The sequence below is a fragment of the Perca fluviatilis genome, chromosome 9 (genome assembly GCF_010015445.1).
Source record: "Perca fluviatilis chromosome 9, GENO_Pfluv_1.0, whole genome shotgun sequence".
NCBI classification, from domain to species: domain Eukaryota; kingdom Metazoa; phylum Chordata; class Actinopteri; order Perciformes; family Percidae; genus Perca; species Perca fluviatilis.
The window spans coordinates 21,624,106-21,642,837 of record NC_053120.1 but is presented as its reverse complement, the minus strand read 5'-3'; the positions used below and the strand labels follow the sequence as shown (position 1 = coordinate 21,642,837).

Below are 18,732 nucleotides of genomic sequence, written 5' to 3'. Positions count from 1 at the left end.
TTCAGAGAGTCTTCTCCTAAGCCATGTGGTCTGTTGGTGGAGAATTTCACATCACCAAATAAAGTTTCAAACAAAGAACAAAGAAACAGAACGGTTCCCAATATTAGTGCCATTTCATTTTCTTTGAACTGGACAACTTCCAAAAGTGCCAGGGGAGCAGCAGCTAGTCATTCTGTGCTAACACTTCATTATTTCTTGGCTATAACCGAATATGTTTCCTCGCTCCTCCTGTTCTGTAAGAGACAAAGGCCATAATATGTCCAGGACATTTATAAATCCTGCAGTAAGACAGAAGGGGTTATAATGTATGATTGTTTTTAATAGTGTGCTTATTAAACAAAGCTGTTCTGGCATATTTCACAAGGCACAGGGCATCACACATCCAGTGTGATTCAGACTGCACTGGTTCTTTAGACATTAACCAGAAACACATCTATCTCTCCTGCTTTGCCTCTAAGACAATTCCCCACTAATCAAGCATGGCTGCCGAGAGTGATTAAGTTACAAATTCTACACTTTGACACTTGTTGACACACACACACACACACACACACACACACACACACACACACACACACACACACACACACACACACACACACACACACACACACACACACACCATACTAAACTCAGAAAACAGCTAACCATAAAAACAATCAGAGGAAAGAAAAGAAAAGATTTAAAAAAAAAAATGGAGAAGAAACACAAATATAACACCATCCTCCATATTATAAATAACAACAGTAACAATGAAATGTTTATGGCCATGTGGACTTTACCCTTTGGGGATCACTGAAATCCCAAAGTTGCAAAACCTTTTAATATGATTTCAGCATAGTCCTCTCCAAAAAATCTATAACAGGGCTCCAGAAAGAGAAAAGGCCATTCGTGTCTCCTTGGAGTGTCCCTTTAATTTGAACCAAGCCCTGTGGGGATTCAGCCTGTGGAATGCGTCGTTTGTATGCCAGAGATTGTTCCCGGTGAGAGTAGGACACAAAACTGGACAAAACCAAGAATGTGGGATACTTGTTGCTGTTGATCTCAATGGCCGAACTGATTTATCTACCTTACGGGCAGACTACATTTCCTTCTGGGTGCAGCTAATTCAGACAAACCCGGGTCTTGTTGGAACGGTAAGAGGCAGCTACTGTAGCAACGGACTCAAGCGGGATCAGGTGGATAACTCCCGTTGTTTCGCTCAATGGACATTTCGGGCATCCTGGCCGCTAGCTAGGCAGCTATAGCTATGCTAATCATACCCAATCACATTACATATACTACATTCTTCTTCTGTAGCCTTTGTGTTATGTCTGGTTTGAGTTATTGTGTTAACAAGGGGAACACAATTCTAAGGTTCCTTCGATATTTAATGTATCATAAACTGACCCATATTAAATCACTCTTAACGTAAAGCTAGCTAACTATTAGCCACGCAATGCTAGCGCGTTAGCCTGCCTAAACCGCTTCTATTTAGTTAGGTTAGTTACGTTTAGTTATCTTAAAGTGATAACAACAACAGACCACATCGACTCTGTCTGTCTTCGTATTTGAATGTTGCACAACTTCCCTTCAGTTTCACTTTATGTGGCTCTTTTGGGAGTTTGTCTTTGCTGCTGGCTGCAGACTTTGCATGGAGCTCAACAGGTGATTGCTAGCTAACGTTAGCTTCCAAGATAACTTGTGTTATTTATACCCGAAGTCAGCTGTTGAAATACACCAGTCTGCTCAGAGGTCGCCTTTAATACGAAGGGGAATTCAAATGTTAGTACAAGTTATTTACATTTACAGTTTGATCGTGATCTGTCGTGTGAGTCAAAGCTGTGTTTAACTGTCTCTTGTTTTTATTCTGGTGGGTTATACAGTAGTTGGCTCAGAGGGCAGCTAACTGGCTCGGTGTTATGAAACGCCATAATCCTCGATGTGTTAAATTATGTTGTTCTTGAGTGTCAAATTCTTACTCTTCTACATCTCTGTTCGGACTAGGCTTTCTCTCTGACTGGGTCACATGCTAATTGTGCTTGGCAGGTCCGCCGGTGCATAACAGCCCACTCCACTGACTCTGGGTCTCACCCATCTCACCCTGTTAGCACACCACTTCTACATGCATCACTGCTTTGTCCTCGAGCATGCCTGGCTCTCTGGGTGTCTGCCTTTTACTAGATTTAAAGTCTGACTGCCTCCATTTACATTCTCTGAGTAACTGTCAGAAGATTTTCACCTCAAACCTGTTATCATCTACTTCTCATGGTATCCATTGGCCTGATTAAGTCAGAATAGGTCCCATAAACGGTGCTAATCAGCAGAGGAGAAATAAGTTGAATTAGTAAGATAATTTATCTTTGACTTTCTCAGCATATATCTAGATATACTTCTGCCTTGGCTTTCCCCAAGCTTCCCCTTATAGTATTATCTGTAGGCTACTGGTCTCTAATGGTAATCATGACCCTCTTATTTGGGCGAGAAATGTGACCGGTGGAGATGTTTCACTTCATTAAGTAAACCGCTCCGAGCCCCAGTTCTCCTATTTCACTAGATGATGTCATGGGTTGGCTGGCTGCTTCAGGGTTTGCCCCAAAGGTTGATGTTTTTGTCGCTATTATCTCAGGGAATTAAGAGGAACCTCTTACATACTAAGCAAGCCGGTTGATGTCAGTTTTTGGCTGCTGTGTGAAAAAGTTATATCTTCAAAACAGCTGTTGTGACCTCTTTTCCTCATTGTGGTAGCAAGGTTTTTCTATGAACTGGATAGGGTGGTAAGGGGCATATGTGGTTTTAACACAGGTTTATACTATACCAAGAATAGTGTAAGGAAACCGCAACAAAATGTTGCCTAACCGACTCTCCAAGTTAGTTTCACAGTTAGTTAGTTTTTTTTCTTGCTTTAATAGGTTGCTGTTTGGCTGCTTGTCTAACTGTGCAGATAGTGTCCTTGTACACCGGCAAGGAGAGTTTTACAGCACAATTCCAACATAAGATTGACAAAAATACACAGCTTGTCAAATATGTGATTAATTGCCTATCTCAAGCACATTCATGTCTACAAGTTTAGTGAACTAAATCAAAACCAGCATCTAAAAATCTACACCACGTTTTAGGAAATGGTCACCAGTAATGTGAAGTACCGGTAGGGCTGGGTATCGGTCAAAAATCTTCGGTACAGATACCAATACCGTGACTTTGATACCGGTTCCTAAACAATACTGTTTTTGATACCAATTTTATAAAACAAAAAGAAATTAAAATATTACACATTATGGCACACAGCTTTTATTTATTTTTTTCAGCTCCTACTCAGTGAGCCTCGTCTCTGTGCATAAAGTAGATTTTTCCTGCCTGCCTCTACTAGGCCTACGTGTAATGCTAAACAGCCAATCACACAATTAGATCTTGGTAGAAGCATGCTGCATGCTTATTGGCTCACTGACGCTGATGAGATTTTCTCCTTCAGTATTGAAATTGGGTATTGAATGACAAGGCATTTTTCGATACTCGATACTTCAGAGGCAATTCGGTCGGAGCCTATAAAAAGTATTGAATTTGGTACCCAGGCCTAAGTACTGGTGTACCCAATTCCTAGTTAATGTGTTGAAACTTGCAAGCCCCCCAGTCTTGGAAACACACTGTCTTGAATCTGACAGTTTGAAGGCAATATGATACAACCGCTTTTAAGTTTCCTGTTATAAGAGTTAATGTAGGGCTGTGCAATTAATCCAAAATTGAATCGCAATCACGATTTGGGCTCCTAGCTATCACATAAACAGTAATCGAGAAAAATGATTATTTTGAACATTAAGTTTAATTAGTAAACTATTTTTTTTGGTCTTGTGTTCTGAATGAACGTTTTTGTGTGATTTTTGAACTTGTTTTTATTTTTTTATTTTCCCTTTTCTGTTAGTTTGTTGGTAAGCTTCTTTTTTCGCCGCCCAGGGCAAGCCAAACAAAAATGCTGCTCATCTATCAACCTGCACTATAGATCGCAGTTGCACATCTTGCTTGCATTTTTACTTGTTTATGAGATACTCAATGAACTGTGCGCTGTACACCACAAGTGCTTCTTGTGTGATAGGGTAGTTACTAGTCAGCAGATGTTGGGTGTGGTGGTGGTTTAGATGAGGGGGGCTGAGGGCCCCGTGGATCAGCTGCAAACCACAGTGCTGCTGAAATGAGCGAGTGACTGGAACCTATTGCATTGCTCAAGAGTGGCAGAGCTTCTCAGCACTCAGCCACTACGTCCGCTTGATGATATGAATCAGTATATAGTGGCCTAATGTCTAAGCTGTATACTTGATCTGTCGTTTGTGCCTAATTTTTTGGGTGCAGCACTTGTATTGGCATTGTGCTATTGCCAAACGTCGAGGTGGTCTGTAGCTGCAATGAGTCATTGCTGATAAGCTCTGTGATATCAGTAAACAGAATACAGGGTGTTCTTGCTTATCTTAGGATATTTTTTTTACTTTCATTAAGCAAAATGTTTCTCAATGCAGTTTGAGTATAATCACCTCTACACACATTCCTTAACAGAAATTGCTTACATTTTGGTTCTTCAGTGATGACTTCAAGGGATGTTGTTGCAATGGCAAGGCTTTTTATTCAATCTATCTTTTATCTCCTATCTCTTCCTGTTCTTAGCTATTTTTTTCCCAGCCTTGCCCAGTCAGAGTGTGTTTGTGCTTTGTTGAAGATGCACTACTGGCTTGATAAACTTTATTAGACGTCGAAGGCTTGTTTTACTTCTTGTCTGAAAGAGCCAGGCTGGCATGGAGACTGGAATTTTGCATATTAGCTGGAGCGAGGTGGAAAATGATCTCTTGAGTCTGGCTGCTTGACTGCTGAGTAGTGTGTTGTCTCATTGACTTCCATCTAAAGGTAAAAAAAAACGGAGTGAAATCTGACAAGGACTATTTGATCTTAAGAAATCATTTCTGGAAAGGTGTTTGTATATATTTTGTGTTTTTGGTCAAACTATGCACTCCTCTGTGTCTACATTGGGATTCATTGGGCTTGCACTCATAAAGTGCAGCAGTTTAGTACTGCTGCTGGACCCAACTCAAAGACAAACCCAGCACTACTGGTGAAGATTATTCAGAAGCCAGTTTGTTTTCTTTTCCTTCAGCTCAGCCAGTAATTGTTCATTTATTACCAGAGAAAGGGAGACAGCGGGGGCAGGTTAGAGATTATGAATGAAGTGAAATAATAAAGTAAAAGTGGTTGGGGCTGGAGCTAAAAGGGCAAGATAGAAGATAGATTACACGAACACTCTCACATTGTATATGCACCTTTTTTGTTTTTCTATCTCTCACTGCTTCATGCCTTTACTGCACAGGATGAGGGTTTTTGTCATTGTCTCTATTGTACTGGCACATAGACGGGGAATATGCAGTAGAGGCCTTTACTCTGGGCTTTACAGCAGCTAGTGGAAGTTGCTAGAATGGGTCATGTTTAAACTGTGTTGTTCACAGGAGTGCCACTTTTGTCAACAAGCTACTCAGCCAGATTCAAACAGTCACCATACTGCTGTGTAACATGGTGAATGTAAAAGGGGGCAGTGTTGGGGAAAGTAGATTTTAAAACTAACCTGTTCATAAACCGTAGCTACTGTTCAAGTTAGTTAGTTTCTCCACTTAGATCATTATCATTCCACAAGAAAAACATGTTTTTTTTTTTTTTTACATTTGAGTAAATAACTGGTAAACTAAAAAATATGACAACATTTAGATCGTTGTCGTAAAAAATCAATACAGCATAGTATTGCAATATTTTCCGTGGCAATACTGTATCAACACACAGACGCCAAGTATCGGTCTTTTATTATATGTGTTGGTCCGTTTGTCTGCTTGACAATCCCATTTTTGAACAAACAGAGAAATGTATCTTTTTAGATAAAACGGATGTCGACAAAGTTTTCTTTTGGGGACATAATTTGAAATTGGGAAAATTTGAAGTTGGAAAAAAGGTAATACATCGCAATATATCGCAGAATATTGCAATATGTTTAAAATCGCAATAATATCGTATCGTGATGATGTCGTATCGTGAGGCCTCTGGTGATTCCCACCCCTATTTCTTGTTTCTGATTCTAATTTCAGATTTGGTATTTTTCTGCAATGAGTGACCCACTTGGTGCAGCTAAAGTCTGCTTTTCACTAATAGATGCATTATATCAGGCTATTAAACTCACCAACCCTGTTTCCACTGATCAGTCTCTAGAAAAGCAGCTCTTGTTTTAGTTAGTTTTAGTGTTTTTAGTGTGTATATGTATTTCTCACCCTGTGTTCATCTGTATGTGTTTTGTATCGAAGGCCATATGTTTCTTGTCCACGTCAGCCTGGTTACCTGGCTGTGTTGGGATTTGACTTTGCATAGCGGTAACTTAATTTGTTTGGCCAGCCTAGTCCCTCAGGAAAGGCTTCTATTGCAGTATGTTTTTCCAAAACAACTTTGAATAGTATCTGTGTGTTAATCAGCTGATTAACAATCAGTCACTTCATCTAAACCTGACAGCTTAGCTTTGTTTTCCATACAGGGGGAACGGTGGACAAAAAACGAAACCTAATACTGAGATAAAAGGAGAGCCTGGCCTGTCTTAAAGTGTGACTTTGTATCTTGTACGTAGACCTGTAACAATTATTACATAATTGTCTAATTGCAGTATTTTCTAAGTAATTGCCGTTTCTTTGTTTAATCGCAGTTAATTGCCAACATGAGCTAAGGTGCCAAGGGAGATGACTGTTTATGGTTTTGTCAATTTTATGTTCATTTGAGGAAAAAATACAATATTTTATGATAATAAAGCACCAATCTCATGGAGCCAGAAGTGATTCTTTGACTTGATGAGAATACTTGTCTAAAAAACAAATATTTGACTTTGTGATTGTTGATAGAGGCAGCTAAAAAAAGCTATGCCTCCAGACTTTTGTTTCAGCACCATTGCAGTGCTTTGTTTGAATCACAGCCGTCTTTACTTTGAACACTGCCTTCAGGGAGCTGTCATATTGGCTTTTTCTACTGTTTCAATTTTTTCTTTCCATATTCAATCCAGAAGCCACCGCTGTTGCCTCTGTGTACTGTATACTCTGTGTGTCTAATGCAACACTGACTCTGTGTTCCTGTTCCTGTTCCTGCTGTTTTTCAGATTGTGCTGTGAACGTTCACAAGAGCTGCAAGTCTCTGCTGGGTGAGTGCACCAGCAGCAGGAATAAGGTAAACCCTACACTGGAGCATAGAAAAACAGGGACTTGGGCTATAGTGAAGTCACCCTAGTACCTTCACTTCCAATGTGTTTTACTATTTTGCATATATAGACTACCTACATACATACACATGTGGTCAGACATTGCATCAGGGGCACAGACATTGAATTAAATATCATGCATGTGTCATGATCAGAGTGGTGTTCATTGATTATATACTGACCATAATGGGATTTTGTTCCATTCTTTCATTCACTTTGTAATAGAGGATTTGCTCTATTTTACATTGCAAAATCCAAATTTTTCTAGCTTTACCGAAAAAAGAGATTTCCAAGCTTTTCTGCAATTTGTTGTTTTTACTATCGACAAACACCTACCTGCAACCACAGTTCTTGCTTTCTCCACATAGCCTATGCTTTATGCTCTGTTAGATTTTGAGGGGGAGCATATTAGCTATAGGGGAACCCTTTACGGAGCAACACAGCCTCCACATGTTACTGCACTACCTCAACAAAGAAGCATAAATCCACTTTTTGCGTTCAATCGGGGACACAACATTTAAGACAACTCGACTAAAGATAAAATGCCTTTGTGCACTGTTATCAATCTGCCTGAGATGGACTCTGCTTGTTAAGGCCATGTGAGCAGTCTCGTCCTGTAAAGAAAGTAAGACTGTGCAATTGTAAGGCATTTTGTAATCTGTCACTCAGCTGATAAAAGCCTGGGTGAATGGCCTAAAAAAAATGCTGTCTTTCTTTATTTTCTCCACACAGAGAGATTTTCCACCGAGGACCGGATCTTCGGGATCTCCTAATCTTGGTAAGCAAAATGTGCATGACTGACCATAGTATCAATTGATGTAGGGGGGATACATTGATGGATGGTTTGGTTATGGAAGATGGTTTAGTCCCCATGTGTAAAATTAAAAAGCAGGTTGTCTCTCTGGTGGTTTGCAGCAGATTAAACAGATGTGATGAGCCTGATATGAAGACCATTCTCTCTCTGTGGGTGTGTGTGTCTGCCTACACACTGAGCATAGAGGTGGTGATTGGCCTCCGACAGACTGTAGACAAAGGTGATGATTGGCCATTGTTAACAACAGTCAGCAGCTTTACTACAGTGGTAGATGGATTGGCGGCACGCATGGACGCAGTGGCTTGTCTGGACCATAAGATCAAGAATTGCTGCTATTTCTTTTAACTTACTTTTAATGTTTAATGTATATATCGCCCCGGAGGCGAGAGAAACAACAAAAACAAAAATCGCAATCTTTGCAAATTCTCTTTTAACCTATTGCCAATCCGAAGGCCCGTCAGTGGGCCTGGCTGACTTTTTGTCTTTCAGAGGCTGTACCAGGCTTAAATTTGGACATAGTGAAGTTAGTGAAGATGTTGCTATATGAAATTAGACGATCTAAGGAATCCAACGGTACCAACCATATAATGCTAGCTTCTCGGGAAGGTGGCTAAATTTTGGCGATGGAAAAACATTGGCATGGCCATGACTGTTGACCTCTCACCTCAAAATATCTGAATGAAAATGGGTTTTATGGGTACCTACAAGTCTCTTCTTTACAGACATGCCCACTTAACAGTCCCTCCAGAAAAACGCAATTATGCGATCGCATAATTCAATGCATAATCAGCCAAAGTCCGCATATTCATGCGGGGGCTGAATTTTTTCAAATATGCCGCACTTTCACCGCATAAATTACCGATTTCCGCGCAAAAAATGCGGTGCTTGCATGATTTCATAATCCCTGCATTTTCGTTGCAAAAAAGTCACATATATCTTAGCAGAAAGTTGAAAAAAAGTTGTTTACTTCACACAAGATCAGCCATTTTCCCATTGCCATGGGAACGTTATGAAGTGACGTTATGAAGTGACGTAATTACGCGACGTGAACATCATCGAAAAGCAGGTGTTGGAGGTTGAATTTGACATGTACTTTGAGTTCTTAAGTTGGTATCAGAAAGCTATCTTAATATCTGATGTCTACTCAAATTTCTTTAAGTATATAATTTTTTTTGTCTATATTATTAACGATTTTTGAAAGTCTGTCTCTTTTGTATCTTTTATTTCCCTCTGTTTAGACTATTACTTTTATTTTTACTTTAATATATTATTTGTATATATTTTTGTATCTTATTTGTTTACTTATTGCAATGACTGAATATCTGTAAACTATTTTTGGAAATTAAGTTTTAAAAAAGCAGGGTGTTGGGGGAATCACTTTTTCATCAAACCACAGTTTTTGCAAGTTCCCGCAATTTTTGCAAGTTCCCGCAATTTCATTGCATAAAATTGCATAAATATTCCATCGCATTTTTTAAGAAAACGTGCCGCATAATCAAGGATTTTTGCCTGCAACAATCACAATAAAACGCCGCGTTTTTCTGGAAGGACTGACTTAATGTTAATTTTTTCTCATGCAGTATACATGTTATTGTCGCCTATTAAAAAAAGAAAATGGTGATTTTGAATATTTCTGCATACTGGGGTCTTAGAGTTGCATAAATTGGCTATGACTGGTAAGGTGAGACTCTTGTAGATTCAATTAGACCAATTGTAATCATGTTTGATGAGGTTTATCCCCATAGTAGCCATTTCAATTTAGTGAGACCATTTTCTGAAACTTGTCACTGTATAAAATGACCTGTAGGATAATCGCAGCCTTCTAACACTCTACAACCACAGACTAGAGACCTAGGGCACTCAGAGGATGTATGGTTTTCCTAGGTATATTGAAAATAAGGGGGTTTCTCAGCAGTTTCCAGAACAAAACTGCTTGCTATCAGTTTGCCGATAAATGCAATTCTTGCAGAAATCTCCAAATGTCAAAAGGTTTTGAAACCAAATCACAGCATGGATTTTTCTGTGGTGTTCCTCAATGTCATGATGTTTAAATGTGGTATTTTGGAGGTATTTCTGACCTTTTTATCAATTCTAGAGCGGGATAAAATGGTTAAATTGTGCACCAAATCTACATAACAAAAACTGCTGCAAAAACGAAGTAGACATATAAGTGAGCACGAGAATAGCCATCATAAACTCCTATCATAATGTACTAAGCACTTTAACAATTTATTTTAATTAATACATTTTTGTTTCTGATTGATGACTAGAAAAACTGTTGTGAAAAAGTGCTGAGCTGCATTTCAAATGAATCCTCAGGTTCCCAGCTTTTAAATGCTGTACACCACCAGAGACGGTTTAGAACGGAGACGCCCCAACTCAGAGTAGTTTCCTGTATTTGTGTCACGTGGGCTCCGCCACGGCCACGCCTCTTTGGGAGACTAGCAGCAGGTCCTGAGTGTATTGATTCCAAAGATTATGACCGATTCTTTCGCCACATATAGTCCCCAAAGTAAATATTGGACCCAATTTTCCCAAGCCACATATGTCCAGAACATTCTGACACTAAAATGACATTTTTCAGACGGACACATCAGGAGAAAATTAACTTTGTTTGGGACCTGTTTCTGTCTCAGGACCAAACTCTTGCGAGATTTTGCAACACTAATAAGCTTGCGTCAACTAACGTTCATAAACTCCATAACAAAACTAATCTCCATGATGCCAAATATGTCTTCTAGCTGTGTAAATATCTAACGTTAGTAAAAGAAAATATTAATAAATTATCCAAATAACTTTTCATCCATCCACACGACGTTCACTACGCTTTCAAACGAGGCCACGCCCATTAAGGAGACAGGAAGTGTGTTCCGTTTCATACCATAGGCCTATGTCACACTTCCTGCCTCCGGAACCCGGAGTAGGGAATCAGAACTTCCGGTCCACAGTCTCTTTCTCCATAAGGATTTAGATTATCAGCCATAATGTCTAAATCATCCGAGGTAGACTGACCACGAGCTCCGTGGTTGTGAAACGAAGGTTTCTGCTCCTGTAGAAGCTAGAAGTCTGTATGAAATCAACCTTGTTTTAAGAAAAACATGTTTTATCCGCGATCTTATGGAGAAAAACTACACTACCCACAATCCTAAGCGTAACAGCAACGTCTCTGATTGGTCCCACTCGCTGTTACCATAGAAACATTTACCGTACCTGGTAACCGCGAACTGCTAGAGCTAGCTTAGACCATTGAAGCCTATGATAGTTTCTGTACATGTTTTCAAAATGTTTTTTACTTTTGAGAGTGTTCAGTTACAATCCGAACCACATCGTCGTAGGTGACTTCAGGCAGGTTGCGGAGAGACTTGGTCCAGCAGTATCTATCGGGCTCCGCCATTGTAAAAAGCTAACCAGAAGAGCCGTATCCCCACTCAGAGACGTACAATTGTTGCGTGACATAGGCCTATTGGTGCTGCTTGATCTTTAGTATAGAGGATCTTTGATACCACTGCTATGTTGATTCTACTGTTGACCTGCTATCACCCCCTAAACATCCCCTGTCCCCCACATCTACCGCTGTAGAATAAAGGGGCGGAATGCTAAGGGGTAAAGACTGATTTAATTTATTATCAAGTGATAATACTATATAGTACTAATTGTAACATTCAGCAGGTCCCATTGCATGTGATTGAACCCGCAGGAGACAGCAGCTTAAGTTAATCTCCTGGAGCAGTTGTTGTTCTCTTCTGAACAGCTGGAGTCCTGTCAGCCACACCTGAGTTCTCCTCTTGTTCTGCTCTGGCCAATCAGTAGCTCGTGCAGGGGGTCGGAAAGATGGGGAGGGAGAAATGAAGGAAAAGTGGAGAATCAGAAATTACGAGAACGGGAGGGATCGGACATAAAGGATCTGGGCGAGTCGCATATATAAACCAGGCTTTGTGCCTTCCTCTGCGTCTCCGGCTTACACCAGTGAAGGCACACCACTAATTACTTTTGCAATAATACTGATACTGTGACAGAGATTATTGTACCTTACCTTGGCGTTTGGATTATTACAAAGCTCCTTCTGCTGCTCCACCTAGTTTGAGACATTAACAATGGAGCTAGCGGTTACCAAAGGCGCTACCCAAATGACGCCGGGGACCTCCAAAGGTTGCTCCAGGATTGCTAACCTATCCTCCTCTTCCACCCCATCTTCCTCCGGCTCTTCGTGGGGTCTGTCCGGACATGTTGGTGTCCGAGTATTGATGCACCGCGACCTGATCACCTGTCGATACTTCCGATCCCTGCCTCGATCTTGGCTGAAAAAATACTGGGGTCGACGCGTACAGCACCCGTCTGCCTCTTCGTCCTCATCGTCCTCTTGTGCTCTGCGCTGGTCATCTTCTCCTTTCTCTCTCTCCTCACCTCGTTTCTCCTCATCTTCCTCCGTATCCTCTCGTTTTCTCCGTTCACCGGTTTTTCGTCTTTCTTCCCCAGCGCTAAAAGACCGGGACAGAGAGCGGGAGCACTCGGGCCCAGCCTCATCACAGGCCCTGGATGGCCACCCAGGTTTTCACAGCACCCCAGGCATGACTATAAGTCCGTGGGGACCTAGCACTCAGTACACCAGCTCCACCACAGCCTCCAGCCTTGGCCACAGCCTCCGTCACCGCAACAGCTTAGGGTGAGTTTCTCTGCTTTTCAAGTTAGACTTTTTTACTCCTCCACTGAAAGGCTTTTTAAAAAGAATTTTTGCAGAATATTTTTAATTTTTTTTAATTTCTACCTTTCTTTGTAGCTAGTTTCCTTTAAAAAAAAAAAAAAAAAAAAAAAAAAAAAAGATTGCTCCTGAATGACAGGATTCACTTTTACTTTGGAGTGCAAAAACCACCACAAAAATGATCTTTCTTTCTATCAAATGTATAATCCTGTAGATGTTTACAGGACCTGCTGTATGTTAATGCTGTATATTTTTAGATTATTTGATGCTGAAATACTGTTTTCTCTAGGCCATTGTAAGATGTGTATTTATAGTTGAAATATCAAGGCAAGCTGTCTTTTCTAATATAACAGCCTTATGAAACTGAGTCTAGACGGCTCTCAGAAGTAAGACACATGTGTAACGAGATGGTAAGGCTGTGGGGAGAGAGAGAGAGAGAGGGAGAGACAGACAGACAGAGGCATAGGGAAGGTATAAACGAGCAGAAGACGGGGAGTAATAGATGAGCAACAATAAATAGGAAAGAAACATGTAGCTACCTGGGTTTCTCTTTTATGGCAAAACTATTTTATGTGTTACTGTGGACCTGTAAATGCACATGTTGGCTCCTAAATGTATTTAAGCTACCACCAGCTAGTGGGATTAAGTTTGTCTCAGTATCAGCATGTATGCCACCTTGGACCTGTGGTTGTCGTCCCTCAGATCCCTCCCTGGGGAGATGGATGAGACAGATGCTCTCCGCTCCAAACGCTGCAACGAAGACGCCATTTCCCTTGCTCCCTCCACTGCCGAGTCCATCATCGTTGAAGGTGAGTCGACTGACTGAGGAGTAAATTCAACTTGAATTTCGACAGTTCCACTTTCCACACTTGGTTTCCTGGAGGGAAATGGTCATGATGGTAACAATACCTTTTATCACAACCTGTACAGTCCTTCTTAAGAGTTTTGCGTTTGCCAGTGCAGAGTGATAGTTTGTATTAAGGGAGTTTTCTTAAATCCAGGGAGGAGAGAGTGTGGAGTGTGTTTTGTGGAGTCAGGGGTGACCTCACCCTGTCTCATTAAGTTGTAGTGTGTGGGAGAGACAGACAGTTTAACTGGATATCAGCTTTCCACATACAAAGAGCTACTACACCATCTTTTTCTCCCAGCCGCCCTGTTTTAAGGCGCTACAGCACCACTAGTACTCACATAGGAGCATGTAGATTCTTATTTTATCTTTATGTTGCCTCACAGTATATTGCTGAAGTAACTGCAGAAAAACTAATATGACAATTTCTGAATGGCCCCTAATAAAAACATTTGGGTTACTGTCTAGTACCTTTTACGTATCATTTGAATCACCAAGCTGACTATCAATAAAAAAAAATATTAGCCACAAACACCTTTTTGTAAGGAAGTATTACCTGTTCATGAATAGTAATGTAATAAAAGTATAGAGTGCAGGGTCGGCCACAATTCAGCACATCTTGAACTGAGAGCAAGTCAACAATTATGGTTATCATCGTCTAATCCACAAGTTCAATCTCTTTTATTGGAACACAGGTTTAAATGTGCTCAGACTAAAGCAAGCAATAAAAAAATAAATACATAAATAAATAAAAAGACCTCATTGTTTTTTCTTAACCATCTCCGAGCTTAACCTAATTTACTTTTTATGCACTTGAGATCTTTCACTTTGTTCTGTCATACTGGATGACACACACAGTAGTGTCATAATGATGGGCTGGTAAATGCCTTATGTTTTTAGATTTTCAAGTTTGGGATTAACAAAGACAGTATGGACAAATTTTGTTGATGAATCAAGATTACTCCATTCATATTGCCTTATCTCTGTATATCTTTTTCAGCCCGGCCTAAACACAAAAAGACGAGACATTACCTCAGCAGTGAACTATTCCTAAAATTGGATGCTTCACAGTTATTAATGGGAGACCTTTTCTGAGAGAAGCATGTCATCGTTCATCATTTATGAGTGATACTAAACGTAGAGAATTTAGTTACTTTTGTCCTTTAGAGGAAACAAGATCTGTTCATTTTATGTCATCAATCATTTTGAGTGTTTGAGAGTTGGGGATGATGTGAACGACCTTCTGCTGTTCTACTTACTTTTTACTTTTGGCTGACCTTTCAGTGAAAACACTGACCAGAACATGGACCCCCAACTTTGTGCAATTTCCCACCATATCTGGAGCCAACTTAAAGGTTTAGTTTTCATTTGTATTATAACACAGTAATGTGTTTTTGATGCCTCTGTTCCTCTCCTCAGATGCTCACTATGCAGCAGTGAGGGCTGATCTGGAGTCTGATGCCCAGGACCTGGAGGCAGAGTCATGGAGTTTGGCAGTTGACCAGCAGTTTGTCAAGAAGCACTCTAAAGAAATGGTGAAGAGACAGGATGTGATATATGGTAAGTGTGATTTCTTAGGTTGTGTTCACACCTGTATCTGTCCAATCAATGAGTCACCTGTCCTCTGGATTGACAGGGTAGCTCATTGATTGGATAGTTTTGGAGAACTGTCATTCTGGCTTAGCCACAAAATACTTTATACTACTTTTTTTCACATACAGCATGCAGTAGAACTCCACAAGACCTGTAAACAGGCTTTGATGTGTTGGTATTCCCTTTTTAATTTTAGGACTATTTTAAAGAACAACTTTAGCCAGGTGTATGTACAAGGAAAAAATATGTGGAAAATAGGTTACGGAAGGTTTGGATGGCGTGAAGCGCCCAATGTGAGCCAGTCCATAGCATTCCAATGCATGTTATACATGTATGTGCTTTACATGGCAGAACATAAACATTTAACTTTATGTCATTGTACAGAGCTGATGCAGACGGAGATGCATCATGTGCGAACACTGAAGATAATGCTGCGTGTGTACGTCCGTGAGTTGAAGGAGAACCTCCAGATGGACTCAGGCAAGCTGGACTGCCTGTTCCCCCGCTTGGAAAACCTCCTCGAGCTTCACACACATTTCCTGTCTCGTCTCAAAGAGCGACAGCGAGAAAACCTTGTTTCACCCAGCGACAGGAACTACGCAATCAACAGATTGTCAGACATTCTGATCACACAGGTAGGGTGTCCAAGAAAAACACACATGCATACAAACGGCAGCATTGATTTCTTGAATACATCACATAATAGAGTTACACTGTGATGAATATGATGTACAAATTATTAAACAGCATAATACTTGTGCAGCGGTGCGATACGGGCCAGCATACACACACACAGACTGCATAAACAAAACGGAGACATGACAACGTTTTCTTTGTTCTCCAGTTCTCAGGTGAAATAGGAGAGAGGATGAAGGACAGCTATGGAGATTTCTGCAGTCACCACACGGAGGCTGTCAGCTACTACAAAGAACAGCTACAAAACAACAAAAAGTTCCAAAACATCATACGGGTAAGACACATTAGTCTTCTGAATTTTTTTTTTTTTTTAATCAGATTTAATCCACAGTACATCTGTATTTAGGTGTATTAAATACACTTGCAGTCTGCAAGTGGATTTAATTAACATTAACATTAAATTAAATAATGTATTTTTTTCTTCTCAGAGAATCAACAACCTGTCCATTGTGCGGAGGTTAGGAGTAACTGAGTGTATTCTGCTGGTGACGCAGCGCATTACCAAGTACCCAGTACTAGTGGAGCGCATTGTGCAAAACACTGAAGGTCCAGTATTTCAGTATTATATGCAACTTTCTGCTAAATAAATCACTTTTGAAGAGCGTACTCCTATATATTTAATGAGGAAGAACTTCATCCATTATATTTCCATTTTGCTGTATCTATAAATCATTGCATGTTTTTTTCTGTCTCCAGCGGGTTCAGAGGAGCACGAGGATCTGACTCGGGCACTGGGTCTTATTAAAGACACCATCGTTCAGGTTGACGCGCTAGTTAATCTCCATGAAAAGAACTCTCGACTCCGAGAAATACACAACAAGATGGAGCCAAAGGCACTGGGAAAAATCAAAGATAGCAGAGTGTTTCGCAGAGAGGACCTGGTGCAGGGCCGGAGGCGACTGCTGCATGAGGGCACAGTCAACTGGAAAGCTGCTTCTGGCAGGCTCAAAGGTATGATATGGCATGATGGAAATACTTTACTGATCTAATGCAGTATCTAGGTGTGTCCATATATATTTGTTGTTCCTTTAAAATAAAAAAATTTAAAAAAAAAAAATAATCTGTCATTCTGGTCCTTTGCCAGGTTTTGCGATGAATTAACAATAAAAAAGAGATACTCATACATTTGAAATGTGTTTAGGCTATTATAATCTACCTTCTTCAATTGTGATTTTTTTTTTATTTATTTTTTTGTTCTTCCAGATATTCTTGCAGTGCTCCTGTCAGATGTGTTGCTCTTGCTACAAGAGAAGGATCAGCGATATGTGTTTGCTACAGTGGTGAGTGATTTATCAGTTCTGTCAGTACGACGATATGTGTATCAAAGAGGAATACGCAGTAAGAGTAGTGTGCATTAAGATGGGAGTGGGAACGGAATTTAATCAGTCATACATGATGGCTCTGTCATCAAATGGTACTACCTTAAGTACCAGTAACCAAAAAGTCTCTTTTCTCCTTCTTATCGTTATCCACGCAGGATAACAAGCCGTCAGTGATCTCTCTTCAGAAGCTGATTGTCAGGGAAGTGGCCCATGAGGAGAAAGCCATGTTTCTTATTTGTGCCTCATCCAATGAGCCCGAGATGTACGAGATCCACACCAACTCCAAGGAGGAGCGAAACACTTGGATGGCACACATACGGCAAACTGTTGAGAGGTAGCTGCATTTACTCAGAGAGGAAATAAAAGAACAGTTTATTACTATTATTTACATTTTGTGGATTAAAAAAAAGAGTAATATGATTTAGATACAACAGAAAATGTATAGGAACCTTACTCAGTTTGCTTCCTCGGTCTCCCCATCTGTAATGGCTTCTGTCCTGTTCCCTCTTAGTTGTCCTCATACAGAAGAGAGGCTGTTCAGTGAGGAGGAAGAGGCCCGAGCCTTCAGGCTCAAAGAATTTCAAGGTAACTGCAGATTAAGTAAGCAATGACATTCATAAAGAATCCACCTGGAAAATCATATAGTAGGCCACAAGGGGGTGCTCATGTAATCATATTAACTTTAAGATTGTTAGTAGTTGATTTTACTTTTTCTCTACATTTCCTCTCAGTAGATCAAAACTGATTTAGGACACATAGATTATATTCCATACGACAAAAGCTGTTTACAACACCTAAGCATATTTGAGTGTGGTAAACACAATAAGCCCAAGAAACCAAGAAGTGAGCATGGGCCAAAACTTGCATCCCTAGCCATTGTTTTAAGAAATTAAGTCCTCTCTTATTCCATTTCATGTTTCTCATTGTAGAACGGCTGAGCCAGAAGGATGCAGTGGTCATCCAGGCTCTTACTGAGAAGCTGCAGCTGTTTGCGGACATGGCAGAGTCTGTGGCAGGTCTAGAGGACACAGCTTCACGCTCCAGACTTCTGCTTCGAGGAGACGCCTCAGACCTCCAGCAGGGGGAGTCCCTGCTTAAAGGAGCTATCACTGAGGGTAGGACAGTGCTGCATGATATGTGTATCTCCTTTTTAGATACAGAGGTATGGCATTGTGTGAATTTTACACACAGATTTAGTCAATTTCATATACTGCTCACTGTAGCCATGTATTAAATCAGTAGGTCGTTGCATTGCTGAATTTGCTACTGTTCCCCTCAAACTCTCACTCTGTTCAGATTTTCAATCCTAACTTGCTATCTCTTTCACTTCAGTGGAGAACCTGCAGAACCTGCTGCAGTCTGGAGTGAGGGACGAGGCTCCAACCTCACGGCTGGAGGAAGGGAATGGCTCTGGGGTTCTGCCCAGGCGAGCAGATACCTTTGGTGGCTATGACAGCAGCCCCACCATCCTTAGTAAGAGTGAGTCCAGCACAATCCATGCCCTGAGGAAATCTACCATCTAATGGA

The 18,732-nt window shown here is 40.6% G+C and overlaps 1 protein-coding gene across 2 annotated transcripts in view; it reads left to right on the top strand.

The window, feature by feature from the left end:
* The first annotated feature begins 863 nt into the window (after positions 1 to 863).
* The window catches only part of arhgef18b (rho/rac guanine nucleotide exchange factor (GEF) 18b), a 33,272-nt gene continuing 15,403 nt past the window's right edge, over positions 864 to 18,732 (top strand). The window contains exons 1-15 of one of the 2 annotated variants that reach the window (XM_039811041.1): positions 864 to 983; positions 7,136 to 7,203; positions 7,967 to 8,012; positions 12,525 to 12,711; positions 13,450 to 13,556; positions 15,014 to 15,154; positions 15,572 to 15,822; positions 16,032 to 16,157; positions 16,312 to 16,429; positions 16,580 to 16,834; positions 17,087 to 17,163; positions 17,361 to 17,539; positions 17,717 to 17,790; positions 18,135 to 18,320; positions 18,538 to 18,678. In XM_039811041.1, the coding sequence (XP_039666975.1) occupies positions 965 to 983; positions 7,136 to 7,203; positions 7,967 to 8,012; positions 12,525 to 12,711; positions 13,450 to 13,556; positions 15,014 to 15,154; positions 15,572 to 15,822; positions 16,032 to 16,157; positions 16,312 to 16,429; positions 16,580 to 16,834; positions 17,087 to 17,163; positions 17,361 to 17,539; positions 17,717 to 17,790; positions 18,135 to 18,320; positions 18,538 to 18,678 (1,975 nt within the window). In that variant the 5' untranslated portion in view covers positions 864 to 964. Of the gene's footprint in view, positions 984 to 7,135; positions 7,204 to 7,966; positions 8,013 to 12,524; positions 12,712 to 13,449; positions 13,557 to 15,013; positions 15,155 to 15,571; positions 15,823 to 16,031; positions 16,158 to 16,311; positions 16,430 to 16,579; positions 16,835 to 17,086; positions 17,164 to 17,360; positions 17,540 to 17,716; positions 17,791 to 18,134; positions 18,321 to 18,537; positions 18,685 to 18,732 lie in introns of both variants that reach the window. The other variant, XM_039811040.1, reaches the window with a different exon arrangement.